Source organism: Crinia signifera, chromosome 4 (genome assembly GCF_055691185.1).
Source record: "Crinia signifera chromosome 4, ASM5569118v1, whole genome shotgun sequence".
In the NCBI taxonomy this organism is placed as follows: domain Eukaryota; kingdom Metazoa; phylum Chordata; class Amphibia; order Anura; family Myobatrachidae; genus Crinia; species Crinia signifera.
This window is the reverse complement of record NC_139220.1, coordinates 183668262-183686092: the sequence shown is the minus strand read 5'-3', so window position 1 is coordinate 183686092 and position 17831 is coordinate 183668262. Positions and strand designations below refer to the sequence as shown.

Below are 17831 nucleotides of genomic sequence, written 5' to 3'. Positions count from 1 at the left end.
GACGTCTCTTACCGCACCTCACTGAGCTGCTAACACAGTCGTCGCATACTTGAATAGATTGGGTCAGTCCAGCAATTGGTTTTGAATAGTTGCAGTGGTTGGTAGCAACATCTGGGTAATTTGGCCACAGTGGATGTCCGATGAAGATAAAATCTTGACGCGTTTCTTCGTCCAATACAATCCTGACTGTTTCCTCAGATGGTTAAAATGAAAGGTAGAAACCACTTTCAGTAAGAACTGTTGACGCATTCCAAGTTCCACCCTGTCAGGGCGAAAAACAAGATAAAGACTCTTACATGAAAGAGCCCCCAATTCGTATACCCGCCTGGCCGAGGCTAGTACCAGAAACAGAACAGTCTTCCATGTGAGAAACTTAATGGTTCAAACAAGGAAGACTGTAGAAAGTCCAGCACAAGATTAAGGTCCCAAGGTGCAACAGGGAGAATAAAAAGGTGGCTGTACATGGAGCACACACTTAAGAAAGGTTTGCACCTCAGGAATCGCTGATAAATGTTGGGAAAAATAAAAATAAAAAAATCGACAAGGCACATACTGTATCTACAACCACTTGCAGGAATCTTAAGAATCTGCCCGATGTGTGTGTATTTCAAAACACACCATGAATGAAATCTGTGACATGAAGATCTCACTGGGATATGGTCCCACAGTTTTTGAGGATGGCCGTGGATGACCAAGTACTATTTTAATTATTTCTAGTCTTCCAATATCCAATGCACAACCATCACTGGACTGTTGTAAATAACCACTGAGACTTGATGTAATCCAATGGGCAACAAATATGGTTCTCCAGCAAATATACCAATATTTGCTTTGTGTTGCAGTTTTATTGTGTCTAAAGCCTCGCGGATAACTATTCTGTGACCATATCAGATAAAAAGATATTATTACATTGTACACCTATCCCTCTATTTTTGGTGAAAAATAACTAACATTTTATAAATTATATTCACCTACGACATTATATTCATGTTTTTTTGGTACTCTTTACCTAGAACGGCGCCCATCGTATGCACTAAAAAACGGGTACGATGCGATGCCCGCGATTTCCCATAGGGATCAATGTTAAAAGTCAGATTGGACGCGATTTTAGTGCTAAATGCCTCAATGCCCGCGATTTATACATAGGAAACAATGTTAAATGGGCCACAGAGCCCTAATAGTCCCCCTGTAGTCTTAAATGGCCCCCACAATTTTTAACGCCACCCAACGATCAACGTGAACCCGAAGCGTGGCGAGCGCAGCGAGCCCGCGAGGGGCGGCGGTACACGTCCTCCGACCTTTTCATACCCCCACTATCCACGTCGGCATGGAGTTGAGAATAGAATAGTGTGGCGAGCGCAGCGAGCTACCGAGCCTGAAGCGTGGCGAGCGCAGCGAGCCCCGCGAGGGGACGCGGATACCGTCACAGGTAAACGCGTCCCAGGTATCCGCGTGCGCTCGCCACACTATTCTATTCTCAACTCCACGCCGACGTGGATAGTGGGGGTATGAAAAGGTCGGAGGACGCGTACCGCCGCCGCTCGCCACGCTTCGGGTTCACGTTGATCGTGGGGTGGCGTTAAAAATTGTGGGGGCCATTTAAGACTTCAGGGGGACGATTAGGGCTCTGTGGCCCATTTAACATTGTTTCCTATGTATAAATCGCGGGCATTGAGGCATTTAACCCTAAAATCGCGTCCAATCTGACTTTTAACATTGATCCCTATGGGAAAATCGCGGGCATCGCGTCGCACCCGGTTTTTATGTGCATGCGATGGCCGCGATACCAGCGATTTTTTACCCCCGACGCCCGCGATGCCAATCGCGGGCGCCGTTCTAGGTAAAGAGTACCGTTTTTTCTCTTCTTGTAACAATATTTAGTAGTGTCCCTCAGTAACTATAGAAGGAAACAATGAGCACTCATTAGCTGGGATTTGTATGCAAATACATATGATGTGATTGTAGAGAAGCAGAATTTACTTTATGTTTCAGAACTTGCCGTTTAGTGAACACTTATACAGACCAGATTTTTCTTGGTAATCATTTCTTTTGAAACAAAATGTTACTCTTACTTGAAAATAAAGACTTCCATGACAGGGTCAATAGGTTAAAGGGACAGTGATATCACAAACATGGTTAATGTAATTCCATTGTTATGAGGTCTTAACCAGAAACCACTAAAGGGAAAAATAGCAGTCACCTTTAATATAGTTGAGGGAATCCAGAATCACAACATCTTCTTTATTTAATTTCCTAAAATCACAGAAAACAATATTTCAGTACAAGAGACTTTCACATTTAAAAAAAAAAAATCTAATCCACCGACATCCCAAGACACAATATCTCCAACAAATTAGATTTCTTCTGTTGTTTGCGACGTCTTAAAAAGGAAATATGGACGCTTTTACTAAATTTATAACAATTAGTTAATTTACAAGATTATAGCGTTTTCAAGAACTAAGAACATGTCCTACCAGGTAAATTCATTCACTCTTAACAGAATAAAACTGGCCACAAAAAAAAAAAAAGGAAAAAATTGTAGTTTTATTTTCTGTGAATGTAACAGTAAAAAATGAACCGTATGACCATTCTAACCTCCCACATATATATGTCTGCATGTACTTCATATGCAGCTTATGTTACTAATCAAAGCACAGGTTTCCATTTATATAGTCAAGAAATCATTGCATTCCAGGCCACAGTATCAGAGTTCTTTTAGTTATGATCTTCGGCATCTGGGTAACTCTAGTAACACAGATGTGGTAGAACAGATCTAAAATGCTATAGTAGATGTGAAACGAACCCGATTCAGACCGATCAGCAGAAGTGCGGAAATCGCTTATTTCAACACTTATACCCATGCGCACGACACAGATCACAGTTTCAGTGCTGGCCAGGGGCGGAAATGGCTAACTGTTTTGTTGAGTGATTGGGACCATGCAAGCATGTCAGGACAGCTCATGGGGAGGGCCGCGGCGGCTTCACGATATCACAAGCAGCCGCTGCAACTTTAAACATGGTCAGAACGTGCCTGGCTTCGCAGCCAGAAATACTCAAGCGCTTCGCTGTGCAGCAAAGCCCTCACTCTGCAGTCTATTGAATCCTCTCTAAACTACAATGTACTCTTAATCAGGCCCAAAATATGGTTGAAAAGGTACAAAAATCAGTTGACATGACAATGGTCAACACAAAAAAATTGTTACCAAACATGTACCCTCGCAGGCTCACTTCGCTTGTCATGTGGATTGTAAATCAAGCAACTGTTGAGAAAACATGTGAACCCCTATCCCAAAAAAGGTGTCATGTTGACTTTTTATATTTGGTCAGTCATAAGATGTCTACCTATTGACTATGAAGAACCAGAAGGTCAAACAATGCCAAGGTTAATTTCTGGGGAAAACAATTCCTTAATAAAATAGGATTACAATAGCCTAACAAATATGAAACGCACAAATTGCTTTGCTCAGTACAGTGTGAAACAGTTAAATGTATTGGTAACCTTTCAACTTCTGCCCTTAAAGCACCACGTAGATCTTTCTCCTTCCTGGAATCTGCAATAAATAAGAGATATTTCTCACAATACTATCTTTTACACAAGTATTTGGGCAACTTATATTACAACCAAATCTTGTTGTGAAGGCAGTGTGCTTCTCAATATGTACCATTATGTCTCAAAAGTGTATACCAGCCTATATGACCCATTTAACATATAAAGGCTTCCACTTAATTTACAAAAACATGTTACAATTATCTCATGGTCTATTAACGGTCTTGTCTGACAGAGGTCGTAATATATTTAATAGCTTTAACTCAGCCTTCATAAAAATAAGAACAAATTTGGTATCTATTTTTATATAGAACACATACACTAGAATATGTTCCGGGAACTCTAATTACCATTTCTAGAAGTAGAGGACACAGGTTTTCATGCTCAGCTTTTCATACGCGTTAATAACATTTCACACCAACATGATCTCCTAGCAACCACAGCAGCTCAGTGTTCACTCTTACACCTATACACAAAAGCTAGATAGGGTGCAGTGGTACAGTGCAACTCGGAAACATTGATTATCCAATTAATATATTTTTATTGCTGCTTTTGGTATTTTTCCATCTGCTTTATGCACCAGAAGAAGCTGGATAAACACTGCATGATGTGTGATCCATCTGATGGCGCGATACCATAATATATCGCAAGGGCTGTACACACACCATACCCTCCAGTGTCAATGCAGCACACATGTAGTCATTCATTGATCCTCCCATTCAGCATATCAAATGGGAAGATGCAATGAATGACTGCCGTGAACTTGCAATCGGGTTTAGGGTGTACACAATATATGACGCGTACTATATATTGTTGTGAACCATGTTGGTTCAATATATCTCATATGACCAGGGAGGGCAGTTGAGAATTCAATTAGGAACAATAATCTTTAGGCCGTGACAATATGGATATTTAAAAAAAAAAAAAAAAAAAAAAAATTTTTGTAACAATTTTTTCCCCGGCCAATTCTAGAAGTGCCCTTTATGCGGCAGAAGCATCGTCTATTTTTGGGAGAGAAACATAATTCTTCAAGACCATGGGTATTCAAACTGTGGCCTTCCAGATGTTGTGGAACTACATGTCCCAGCATGCCCTGACAGTTTTAGCATGCTCTTATAGGAAAAAATGTGGCAATTCATGCTGGGACATGTAGTTTCACAACATCTGGGAGGGCCACAGTTTGAAGACCCATGCTCAAGACTGTAAGCTCCTTGGAGAAGGACCCTTCTTCCCTCCTGTTCTCACAGCCCTCTTCTTGGAATTATATTATCTATACCCACATCTCTTCTCACCTGTGTACATTAATCTCTACCAATGACAACCTGCACCTGATAGCATGCGGAAAACCCCTACATGTTAGCTGTGTTGTGTACTAAGAGTTGTACTGCTAATCGTTGCTCGTGCTTGACTTTAGTTCTTCAGTTACTGTTAGGTGTACCCTGTATTGTTCTAATGTGTTCTCTGTGCATGGCACTGGATTACCACTTTATAAATAAATTGTAATAATAATCCCGTAATAATCTCACGGACCTAAGAGTTTTTGTTTTTTTGCAATAAAAAGCTCAAATATGGGGCTCTTTTCTGAGCATGCTGAGTTTCTTAAAAATAAATGCCCAATACCAGCAGCTGGTGCCCATATTTCAGGGGCAACTGGATAGCCCATTACAAAAAGACCAAGCCTAATTTAATAGTGTGTACCCAGCTTAAGAGAAATGCCTGATGTCAAGCTAATTATATGTCCAAGGTTGACCTGAAAGTTAAAATAGAAAGGGTTGGTTAGGACAGAAAATCCCTTTTGCAATGGCTTAACCCCTTCAGTGGTGTTTTTTTTTTTTTGGGGGGGGGGGGGGGGGGGGGGGGAGCGCTCCCCACTGGGCGAGTTTTTTATTGAGAGCGCTCCCTTAAAAACAAAACACCACAACCTTCCTTGGTCCAGGCAGCGCTGCTGCACTGTCAATCAGCAGCTGCCCGGACCTGCGCCCCCGCACTGCGTACCTGTCCCCGGCAGCCGGCTTGTCATAAGCCGGTGCCGGGGACTTCAATACAAAACCTGGAGGGGAGGGAGGAGGCGGCTCCACAGAGGGAAGGGAGCCGGGCCGCGCTGAAGCTGCCTGAGTTCAGTGATTGAACTCAGCAGCGCTGCCCGGCTGTAAACAGTGGCAATCCCGAGAATTTTCCGGGCTTGCCAGACTGGGCACTGAGGCACAGCCCGGAAAATTCTCGGGATTGCCACTGAAGGGGTTAAACCCACAATTTTGTCCATTCATTGGCAAATAGATAAAATGGGCCTGCTAGTATTTACCCAATTGGACCTTAACAGGAGGCCAGATACAGTAGTACAGAGCTAACTTCAGTCTTTGAGGCTTTATTGTTAATACCATTTTTACAAGAGAAAATTGATTACATTTTTAAAAAAGTAAGAAGAACATGTACAGCGAAGATTGGATAAGCATACATAAAAATAAAGTAAACTAACACATGTCGTCTCATTACTTGAATCTTCGACAATACACAATAAAAGTGAGCAAGTAAATACAACAACATAACAGGCAGAAACACAGCTTAAAAGGGGGAATACAGACTAGACAAGACACAGCGATACAAGGGCAAACAAGGGAGGATACAATAATAATATGAAGGGATATCCGATTATATGTAAAATACGGTCTCATTGTTCAGGGTCAAGAGATTCTAAAGAAAGTAACCACCAATTTATCGGAGTCTAACAATGTAATTTGACGGTCAAAGTATAAAGTCTTCAGCAACATAGATTTAACCAACTCCAGAAGGGGGCTTTACAGGACACCCAATGCTTCAAAATAATCTTAATAATCTTTTTCGCAATTGTGACGAGTATTGGATACAAATTACTAATGAGGGGTATGCGGCCAATTTCTAGACATTGACGCTTTAAAAGATAAACTTCTTTCTAGGTCTAGTATTGGATAAACAATTTACAACATAATACTTTTCAGTCAAGTTCGAGAGAATGTTGGGTCAATTGAAGACTCCACACTACAAGATATTTGTGATCCGTCCCTCAGGTTCAGATATTGTTCGCAGACCTTCCCAATTGAAACAGATGTAACTTCTCCATTGGGGTGTAAATATGACGGATATCAAAGAATACTGTAAACCTATTCACAGGGCAGTGAACCTGAATTAACTTGACAGCTCCACTTCTAAAAATACATATGTGTTTGTGTCTTGTGAGAATTGGGGCTGTTTTCCTTCCACTCCAAAATGACAAAGATGATTCTGCCACTTAGAGAAGTTTTAAGACTCATACAAAATTCTTTAAGCACTTTAAAAGATGGCATCTCTCCCATGCTGACACAATCAAGGCACCATCACTACAGAAAAAAAAAAGACGCAACCTAGGAGCCTCAAGACCTTTTCAGAAATACAATCCAGATGCTGCTCACTCAAAGCTTGTGTCCTAAACCCCAATAAAACCAAAAAAGGTACAAAGGGGTGAGTGCAGACCAATAAATATACACAGCAATTTCTAGCGGGAATGACAAGAGAGTCATCTCACCCCCTTTGCAAGTCAGAGGTAGCTGACCTATACCATTACTTTTGGGGCGGTCCTTCGATAAGAACCTTCTGGCTTAAAGTCAGGAAGTATGCATTAGAGCATCTGGTAAATTATAATCCATTTAATGATTCTTGGGCAATATTTGGCATGCTTCCAGAGGGGCAACGAGTGGAAAGAGGCTGTAAAAGATTGCTTTTAATAATGCAGCACCCCCAACTTTACAACTTTTCCAGGACAAAACGCTCCATGTCTTTATCATGGAATGGGTGTCTGCTGGAGAGGGAGAGACGCTCAGCAAAATCTTTCAATGTTTGGGAAGCTATATTTGTACATTGCTCTTATCATTAAGACAAAATATCCAAAAATTCTATGAAACAGTATGCACTTCATAAAATTTCAGGCGATCCTCATGCATGCTTGAGTTCTTTATTGGTTGTAAAGTATCACAAAATTAATGTGTTCCTTATTTCTCATTTTCTTCTGTATCAATTGAATGTTTGATGTTTAAAATGGCTTGTTTATGATATGAATATTGTACAATATACTTGATTTCAATTGCAAAATATACAAGATTATATATTGAATGGTGTTTTGATAAAATTTTAAATAAAAAATTTAGTCTAGAAAGACAAGTAATACCAGTTAGTATTATTGTACTAATCACCTAGTGGAAAGGGGGGGAAAAAAATGGAATAAAAACAACCAATAAATCCCTTTACTGAAAAAAAGTGATTAAAAAGACAAATCAAGAACTACTTTGTGATGATAAGTTTTGAATATTTCAAAATAATTTCCCTTCAATTTAATTTTAAAATAAACACATACAATGGTGTCCCTTCTGTGTAGGATTTATTGAGTACTGGAAGTAATGATTCTTTCCTTAAAAATTCGAAATTTTCTGTAAAAACAGGGATTTTGTACTTACCATAAACCCTTTTCTAAGTCCACAGGTGTCACTGGAGTAACAGTGGGGAATAAAAGGGCGACCACAGGGAGCATAAGCACTTTAAATTTAAATGAGTGTGGCCAACTGCTCCCCTTCTACTTCCCCTCCTAGGCAGTCACTGGATGTGCCCGAAGGGAGCTTGAAGAAAGAACACTCTTCCCAGGAGGTGGTTAGTATAACACACAGTATCAATCAACCAGTATAGATTGAAAATGAAAAATAACAGTGAGAATAACACAATACAGACCAGGCAGTTCCAACAAACATGACCGGAACCTAACCTGGCAGGAAGAAACTGCAAAAGTTTCAGGTCGGGTATTCCCTACAGTAAGGAACAGCGCCGAGGAGGTTGTCCAGTGACACCTGTGGACTCGGAGAAAAGGATTTACGGTAAGTACAAAATCCCTGTTTTCTCCTTCATCCACTAGGTGTCACTGGAGCAACAGTGGGGACGTCCCAGAGCTCCCAACACGGGTGGGATGGCGCGGAGACCCCCATAACACCAAGAGTCCAAACTACAAAGCTGGAACAGCAAAGGTGTCAAACAGGTAGAACCGGACAAAAGTCTGATGACCAGACCAAGTGGCAGCTCTACAGAGCTGCTGAATAGAGACCCCGCAAACAGCCGCACAAGAGGGTCCCACCGAGCGCATAGAATGCGCCGTAATGGTAGCAGGCGGACGTTGAGCATTGGCAACATAGGCATGATGGATGGTAAGACGAATCCACCGATATAACGTCTGTTTTGAGGCCGACCTGACCAGATCATATGTGAGTAATAAGGCAACAGACTTCCTTAGAGATGACGTTCTAGACACATAAATCCTCAGAGCTCTGACCACGTCCAGAGAACTGTCCTCAGAAGAAGCCTCCTGAAAGGCCGGCACCACAATTGGCTGATTGATGTGGAAAGCCGATACCACCTTAGGCAAAAAGGAGCGGCTAGTACGAAGTTCTGCCCTGTCTGCATGGAACACCAAAAATTGAGGCGGGCATGAAAGAGCCACCAGATCCAAGACCCTTCTGGCCGATGCCAATGCCAGGAGGACAACAGTTTTCCATTTAAGGTACTTAAGATAAGGTACGCTTCTAGCTCAAAAACCGCAGACTGCAAGAAACCTAGGACTAGGTCCAAGTCCCATGGAGCCGTAGGAGGACGAAAAGGAGGTTGTAGTCACAATACTCCTTGGGAAAAAAATTTTTTTATGTACCTCAGGCAAAAGAGACAACTTTTTCTGAAAAAAGATGGATAAGGCCGACACTTGCACCTTCAGGGTACCCAGACGTAACCCTGCAGCTAAGCCAGCCTGCAGAAAAAGAAGACGTCTAACCTTCTTGAAAAGGGTAGTGGAAACTCCACGTCCCTCACACCAAGACACGTAAGCTCGTCAGAGGCAGTGGCAATGCTTGGAGATCACGTCTTTCCTGGCCTTCATCATGGTAGGTATAACAGCCCGTGGAATTCCTGCCTGCCTTTGGATGGACCTTTCAGCAGCCACGCCGTCAAATGAAGCAGACCAGTCTAGAAAGACAAAAGGCCCCTGATGGAGTAGATCTTTTTGAAGAGGAAGGGGCCATGGTTCGTCGATTAGCAGAGTCGTGAGGCTGGTGTACCACGACCTGCGAGGCCAATCCGGAGCTATCAGGAGGACCGTGATGTTCACAAAGTGGAACGACCAAGGTGCCACTAGAGCATCTACTCCCACTGCCTGTGGATCCTTCATCCGAGCGAAGTACTGGGGCAGCTGATAATTGTGTCGAGACGCCATGAAGACACCTCCACCTGTGAATCAGGGGTTGAAACACCTAGTGGTGGAGACACCACTCTCCTTGGTGTACGTCTTGCCGACTTAAGTCGGCCTCCCAATTTTCCACACCAGGTATGAAGATGGCCGGGATGGTCAACGCGTGATCCTGGGCCCAGAGGAGGATTCAACTCACTTTCTTCATGGCTGTGCGACTGCGCATGCCGCCCTCCTTGTTGATGTAGGCGAAGGCCATGTAATTGCGGCACTGCACCCTTATGGGTTGACCCTCAAGGAGATGACGAGCCTGCAGGAGAGCATTGTATAGTGCTCTGAGCTCCAATACATTGATTGAAAGGAGAGCCTCCTGCGGAGTCCAACATCCCTGGAACTGGTAATCCAGGATGACTGCTCCCCAGGATCCAGGATGAACTGCGAAGGCTGGCATCTGTGGTGAGCAGTATCCAATTCCAAATGCCGAATTTCTTTCCCTCCCTGAGGTTGCTGGAATTCAGCCACCACAGGAGTGTGTCGTGCCCGCCAGGGCCGGTGCAAGGCACCGGAGCGCCCCAGGCGAGTCGGGGTGGGGGCGCCCCGGTGCCGGGGGGGCGGTACCTGTGTAAAAAACTTGCGGCGCCGGCATCCCTGCAGTGCTGGAGCGGGCAGGGGTGTCCGTGCCGCGGGGGAACCTGCAGCGCTGTCATTGTGTATAAAGCTGGCGGCGGCCTGCAGTGAATAGAAAATAACTAGCGCTTCCCACGCCACCGCGTGCATAGTGCTAGTTATTTTCTATTCACTGCAGGGACCCCGCCGACCGCCGCCAGCTTTATACACAATGACAGCGCCGCAGGTTCCCCCACGGCACGGACACCCCTGCCCGCTCCAGCACTGCAGGGACGCAGGCGCCGCAAGTTTATTACACAGTTCGCTAACCCTCCATGCTGGGGGTGAGGGGGTGAACTGCCGCCCTCCAGGTGCCGGCGCCCTAGGCAAATGCCTAGAGCTGCCCAGTGGTGGCGCCGGCCCTGGTGCCCGCACCAACAACCTCACCCTGTGATGTAGGTGCACGTGAGAGCCTGACCACTGACTCAGTAGGCAACGTTGGAACGGTCTCGACCGGAACCAACCATATTGAATCGCCTCGAAAGAGGCAACCATCTTCCCCAGTAACCTGGTGCACGTGAGGACCGACAACTGCCGGGTCAGAAGCACTAGGCGGATTAAGGCCTGGAGAGATTGTATCTGGTCTTCCGGCAAAAAGACTCGCAGCAGGGCCGTATCCAAGATCATTCCCAGAAACTGTAGCCGGGATTTCTGAAAATTCAGGATCCATCCGTGATGGATGAGAGTACTGTGTCAGAGTGATTTTCGCCAACAAAGCCTCTCTGGACGGAGCCTTCAACAGAAGGTCGTCGAGATATGGTATTATTGTCCGCAAAACTGCCAATGTTGGTTGCGAAACGTGAACCGTAGGAACGCCTGATGGGGTGGCCAAATGGGTATATGGAGGTAGGCATCTTTGATATCAAGTGATACCTAGAACTCGCTCTCCTCCAATCCGGCGATTGCAGGGACTCCATCCTGAACTTGACCGGTTGCAGGTACGGATTCAGATCCTTCAAGTTGAGGATAGGGCGAGCTGAGCTGTCTGGCTTTGGAACCAGAAAAAGGCTGGAGTAAAATCCCAAGGTCTTTTGTTCTTCCAGGACCACCACCCCCGGCATTTACCAGTTTCGAAATGGCCGCAGATAAGCGCAGGCCCTTTTGTTCTGAAACTGGCAAACCGGTCTTGAAAAACCGGTGGTGAGGTGGTTTTTGAAAATGGATCTTGTAGCCAAAGGCTATCAGATCTCGAACCCATGCGTCTTGACAAGATTGAAGCCACACGTGCCTGTAATCTTGAAGACAAGCTTCCACCTTGGGGTCCCCCAGGTGGGCCTGAAGCCCATCATGCTGAGGGCTTTGTGGAGCCTTTAGCCTCTTGGGTGGAGAAGGAAGCACCTCTGCCTTGACCTCTGGAGCCTCTGTGAGAAGCAGCACCCCCTCTGGAATGTCCTCTGAACTTTGCCTGTGGGCGAAAGGACCGAAACGACGTACCTTGAAAAGTCCTGCAGGCAGGAGGAGGGGGAGCAGTGGAAGGAAGGTACGTGTATTTACCTCCAGTATCCAGAGATATCCACTTGTCCAGTTCGGGTCTGAACAAAACATCTCCTGCAAAAGGAAGAGCCTCCACCGCCCGCTTGGAGTCTGCATCATCTTTCCACTGGCAAATCCAGAGTGATCGGCGTGTTGAAATAGAGAGTGCAGAGATGCGGGCACCTATGATACAGACATCATTAGAGGCCTCCACCATATATGCTGAGGCCTCACGTATATGTTCTGCTAACTACAGCAGGAAGTCAACATCAGCTCCTTGATTCAGATACGTAACCATCTGAGAGGCACAAACCCCGATAGCCCTGTTGACCCAGCATCCAACCTGAGCCGGACGCTGTACTACACCAGTCGCGGTATAAATGGCTTTAAGGGTAAGCTCAAGCTTATGGTCCAAGGCATCTCTAAGAGTGGTGGCCCCCGGTACCGGGAGAACAGTCTTCTTTGAAAGGCGTGTGACCGAAGGGTCAACCACCGGGCGTGTCTCTACCAATTTTCTGCCATCAGCAGACAAGGGGTATGATGCCAACAATTTGCGAGAAATCTGAAATTTGTTATCAGGGTTTTTCCATGCAAACAAAACGTGCTCATATAGTTCCTCTGCAGGAGGAAAAGAGGCCGTCTGTTTTGTTTTTTACCAAAAAGGGAGGAGCAACTGGGCGCATAAGCCCTGTGATCAATATCCAGAGCCAGTTTGACCATATCAATAAGTTCATCTAACCCCTGAGCAGCCTGTTCAGGCTTCTGTGGTGGCAAAGCCTGTTGCTCTGCCACATCTGGAGCAACAAACTCACCCTCCTCTAAGTCTGGCATGTCATCATCCACGTCAGTGTCTAATGCCGCCCATACACGTCCCGATGCGGGCATGCGTTCTGTGCTTAAGTAGCACGCATCGCATTGCATGCCTTGTGCATGCGATGAAAACTAAGTACAAAAAGTATGTGCAGCACATACTTTTTGTACTCCTGCGAAGAGGTGCCACGGGAGCACGCACCTCAAAGCACACATCGCACAGCCCGCATCACACAGCCCGCATCGGGACGTGTATGGCCACCTTAAGACCTGCGTAAGCAGTCTTTAGCACTGGGGGCTGTGAGCCATGTGCACTGGGCCTAAGAGTGGGCTGAACTGTTTCTGCTGCCAAGGCTTTTGTTATACCCTCCACAGCTAAATCTAAATCACGCTGCTGTGTTCTGGGGGTTTCTCTGTCCCTCTGTGAAGCTGTAAGCTCAGAGGACAGGTGTAACGTCCCATCATTGAGCTGTAAAGCCCAAGCAGGTGAGGCCTTTGCCTGAGAGGAAGAGGGAGAAGAGTTGGCCACACTCATTTAAATTTAAAGTGCCCATGCTCCCTTTGGTTGCCCTTCTATTCCCCACTGTTACTCCAGTGACACCTAGTGGATGAAGGAGAAAAACTCCAGGTACAAGTTGTGTGAGTACATTTTGATGTAGATATTAATGTTGGAATGTGACCAGCTGAAAGAGATCCAAAATAGGCATAAAGCTACAGTAGGAAAAACCTCAGCACCAAAACAGTTATGATTTTTACAGCCTGTAGCACAATATAGGCTTGCTTCAGAGTAGTAAGATATTGCACAACTGCAGGGAAGCAGCGGTGCAACACTGTGCTGCTATATGTTAATGGAGCAGGATGTGTCTGAAGTGGTGTGACCCACTCTTATGGCTCAAGATGTGTGACAATCGGTCATCTGAGTAACCATCAGGATACAGAGATTTCCATCGCCTGTCCACAGCTGAGGTCAGTAAAATCTGCGTGGCCAGACAGCCCTCCCACAAAGTGAAGCAGATACTGATTCAGGCCCTATGCTAATGCTTTTTTGCAATACATTGTAAAGAGGTATTTATAAATGTATTAAAAGACAACCACTTTTCTCAGTAAATTGGAATAGTTTGGACATCTCAAACCCAATACACATCTTTGTACATGGGACATTCCAATTTGTTTGAATACTTTCATTCAGCACCATATAAATAATTTTTGATTTGGGACTTTTATGTGTTCCCAGTCTATTGCATATCTATTTATGCATGTAACTGCTCAAAACGAATGTTATACAAGAATATATATCTGCTGTGGGTCTAGTCTGCATATCAGTACTGAAATACAGACCACGCTGTGCAAGAAGCCCACATTAGAGCATGTCCAATTTAAATCTGAGAACACTTAATTAGAACATCAATTACATACGCAGTTGATCTCATTAGTGCGGTAAAGGACACGATTAAAAAAAACAAAATGCAAGACTACTGGGTAACTGTAGAAATAAAAAAAATAAATAAACAAAATCATGCTACCCAACACACACCCTCAATTGGAGCTGCTCACTGCAGATGGTTTACTTGGGGCTGTCACTTCTACAAGCTTGTGAAACTTTACTATTGGTCCCCCAACTTACTCTACCCACTGAAGCCACATTTAAGTCCTTATCAAAAGGTATTTGTTGTGTAGCACAATTGGAAAAGCATGAATAGTTCACAAGGTTTCACTATGAGGAATAGAAGTATATTGATCTTCTCCCCACATTATTTATATTCTTAAATGGCAACATTGCTTAGTTTATGTGTGCAGCACAAACCAATAGGATTTAACGCATATTTTGTACAATAGTTTATGTACTAGACTAATGAACCATGTTACATAATTTGTCTCTAACTTTTTTTATATACTTTGCTTTGTTTTTTTTTTTTTTTTAAATATATAGGCAGCAAGAAGTTTGTAGTTGTAATGAGCGAGAAATAAATAAGGTACATTGCAGTATCACTGGTGTGCTTTTATATTGCTTTAAGTAGATCTGAATATATCCATCATTTGTGAATAGGCCTACATCTTGTTCATGGAACTTTTACAATAAATGATGCAGTTTATAGCCAAGGTTAATGTCCAATCAAACAATACGTACTAGTTCTAGGGGAAACCCCTATAAGGAATCAGCAAGGAAAGTAATTCTTCTGCTAATATGGCAAAACAACTACAGGTTCTGACACTATAGAATGGGGTACACACTACACCGTTGGATACTCTGACATAGCGACGGTAGGCATACACACTTACCAATCGGCTGCAAATTATGTTGGGCCAGATGTCAAAGCTGGGTGGGAATTTAAAACCACTTGTGACACCGTCCCTGCGGCCATTGTGCGGTGGCAGACAGGCTGCCCATAAACACAGACAGACATGCCGATATGGAGAAAAATATTCACAGAGATGAAGATATAGGCTCTAATGGGGTGGGGTGTTGGGCCAGCTGCTCACACACAGGGGGAAGGTCAATCCCCAGACATGCCGATAGATCTACCAAATATATCAGCACCCGCTGTGCTGCAGGGACAATGCAATAAGCCCAATAACATTTCAAGTGTTAATTATAATGTGAATGATCCTTCCCTACCTGCATAAACAGAATTACGGTCTACTCCAAGGACATGGTCTCCGATAATATATACTTTACGTCCACTCTGCGTTAAATGTTGCTGTAGCTCCAACGCTCTTTGGCTCTTTCCGCTACAAGGGAACCCGCACATCAATACTAGAGGCATTGTTGGAATCAGTCTGCTGTAATAAAATGATCAAGTAACATTAGCATAAAGTATACCTTATAGCTATACTGTATCCTACAAATGAACATTACTTACATGGTCAAGACATATGTTGACTTCTACAGCTTTTTGGCACACTGAACAGCTTTGAATAGGTTTCTCTCTGCAAGTCAACACAAATACATTGTAGGCAATTAAGACAAAAAGGATTGTACACCTATGGCTTCTTACTCCCAGTCACCTGGACTGCAGCTTATGTGGCCACACAACCCCAGTGCAGTAGTAGCAATAGTAATGTAACAACTCTCATACTTTATAAAGGGACTATTAAACCAGAAACCTTTGAGGCATTTGCCTCACACAGCCCATGATCCCACAGTGACACATACAAAACTATAGCAGCAGCATGACGCACTGATGCTCTATGGAATGCGTTCCTGCTGCTATGCTCTACATCCCTGCATCCTGGCATACGCCGCTGACATGTGTACCTCCGCAGCACCTGGTGACTGTTCCTCACACGGACATAACACGATCCCCTTCCTACTCATCTCACAGGAGAGTCCATGCAATGTAATCAGAATTACGACCCCGAGCGGTCTCACCTCTGGGAGCCTTAGTAAGAATCCGAACACCAAGGCTAGAGGCTGAACCACCAGCGCGTCACACCACCCGGCAACATCCCATCGACAGCGGGATGGACGGCGCCATATTCCCGGCAGGCACCAACCTGCCCTGATGTGCTTCCGGTCACGTGGGAACAGGACAGGCGGCTCCCCGTTCTGCCTCCCTTACTAGTTACTACTATACTACAGTAGTGTCTGTCCCATCTGATTCTTTCTGATCAGACAACGGTAGTGACTGACTGATATTTCGTGTGTGTGTTTTCTGTCACTGTGTTTCTGTTTGTTGGGTTGAAGGAATAGGTGAGTGATGCGTGTATTTATGCATACTCTCCAATCACAGGGACCCCCCCCCCCCCGGACAAGACACCCCCCCGGACAAGACACCCCCGGACAGGACACCCACCGGACCTGACCTTACAAGCTCCGGACTGCAGATTTTGATGTCCTGTCCGGCGGTCCGGAGTGTGGTTCGGGTCCGGTTTTTACATAGTTCCCTAGGTACACATTCGGAAAGGGGGCAATCCATTGATAAAGGGGGCATGTGCCCACAACCCTTTCCGAATGCGTACTGGGCATTTTCTATATATATATATATATATATATATATATATATATATATATATATATATATATATATCATACTTGCCTACCTGACCCTCTCCATGCTGGAGAAAATGCTCTGTTCCTGGACTTCCCTGGTAATGTATGATTGCCAGCACCTGTGGTGAAACACCTTTACCTAGCTCCCCGCAGGTGCTGGCAATCATACATTACCAGGGAAGTCCAGGAACAGAACATTTTCTCCCGCATGGAGAGGGTCAGGTAGGCCACAGCCTGTTTGAACCCCTTCTGTCAGGAAGGCGCTATAGGTCCATCCCAGCAAGGACGACAAGAACCAGGAAAAACTTCTTCCCAATAGCTGTCCAACAACTAAACAATTTTGAATGCCCCAAACCCTAACTTGAACTTATCTATTTACGAGAAATGTACGCCATGACGCCAACACATCCTGCCGGGACCCGCCGCAAAGCACCACTGGGAACTGAGAGGGTGCCAGAGTGGGGCCTGATCCCATAATCGCATAGGCATACCTCCCAACTGTCCTGATTTTGGTGGGACAGTTCAGTTTTTTGGGGGGACTTCCGCTGTCCATCCTATGGGCAACAGTGTCCCGCGGTGGGGGGGACACAATTAGGGGTCCTCTCACTCACTAGATGCTGTGTGCATGTGCTAGTATTGTGACCACACCCCCCAGGCATGAGGCCACAGCTACAAGTGTTGGGTGTGCGCCGGTGAGCTCTTCCATGCTCCTGAACTTGGGAGGTATACATAGAGAGAGAAATCCGGAGTACGAAAAAATATGCAATAATGTCACTTTATATGTCATTGATATGGCCTCATCCAGGGGCGGATCCAGGATTAAATGACAGGGGGGGCACCATGATAAAAGAGGGTTTAGGTGGGGGAGGGGCAGTGTTAGTGGTGCCAGTATACATGCTAAGAGAGCGGCAGAAAGAGGGCGGAAGAAAGAGGCCCTGGCAGTTAAAGTACGCAGGCCCACCATGGCGACAAACGTGAAGGATGTAATTGTGCGCGCGCCGAAGGCGCGCTCCAGAAAAGGGGGTGTGGCCACTCAACAGGGGGCGTGTCCTTGAGTGTAGTGTACAACACCATATACAACTTCTACACATTATGCAACAAAATACTACACCCCATTA

At 44.9% G+C, this 17831-nt stretch overlaps 1 protein-coding gene across 4 annotated transcripts in view; it reads right to left on the bottom strand.

Annotated features, from left to right (window-relative positions):
• Nucleotides 1-16285, bottom strand: part of KTI12 (KTI12 chromatin associated homolog) — a 33135-nt gene extending 16850 nt beyond the window's left edge. Inside the window, exons 1-5 of one of the 4 annotated variants that reach the window (XM_083183145.1) lie at nt 15979-16282; nt 15584-15650; nt 15340-15503; nt 3500-3551; nt 2201-2253 (exon numbers count right to left, since the gene is read on the bottom strand). In XM_083183145.1, the coding sequence (XP_083039271.1) occupies nt 2201-2253; nt 3500-3551; nt 15340-15487 (253 nt within the window). In that variant the 5' untranslated portion in view covers nt 15488-15503; nt 15584-15650; nt 15979-16282. Of the gene's footprint in view, nt 1-2200; nt 2254-3499; nt 3552-15339; nt 15504-15583; nt 15651-15978 lie in introns of all 4 variants that reach the window. The other 3 variants (XM_083183144.1, XM_083183147.1, XM_083183146.1) reach the window with 3 other exon arrangements.
• Between the last annotated feature and the right edge of the window lie 1546 nt (nt 16286-17831).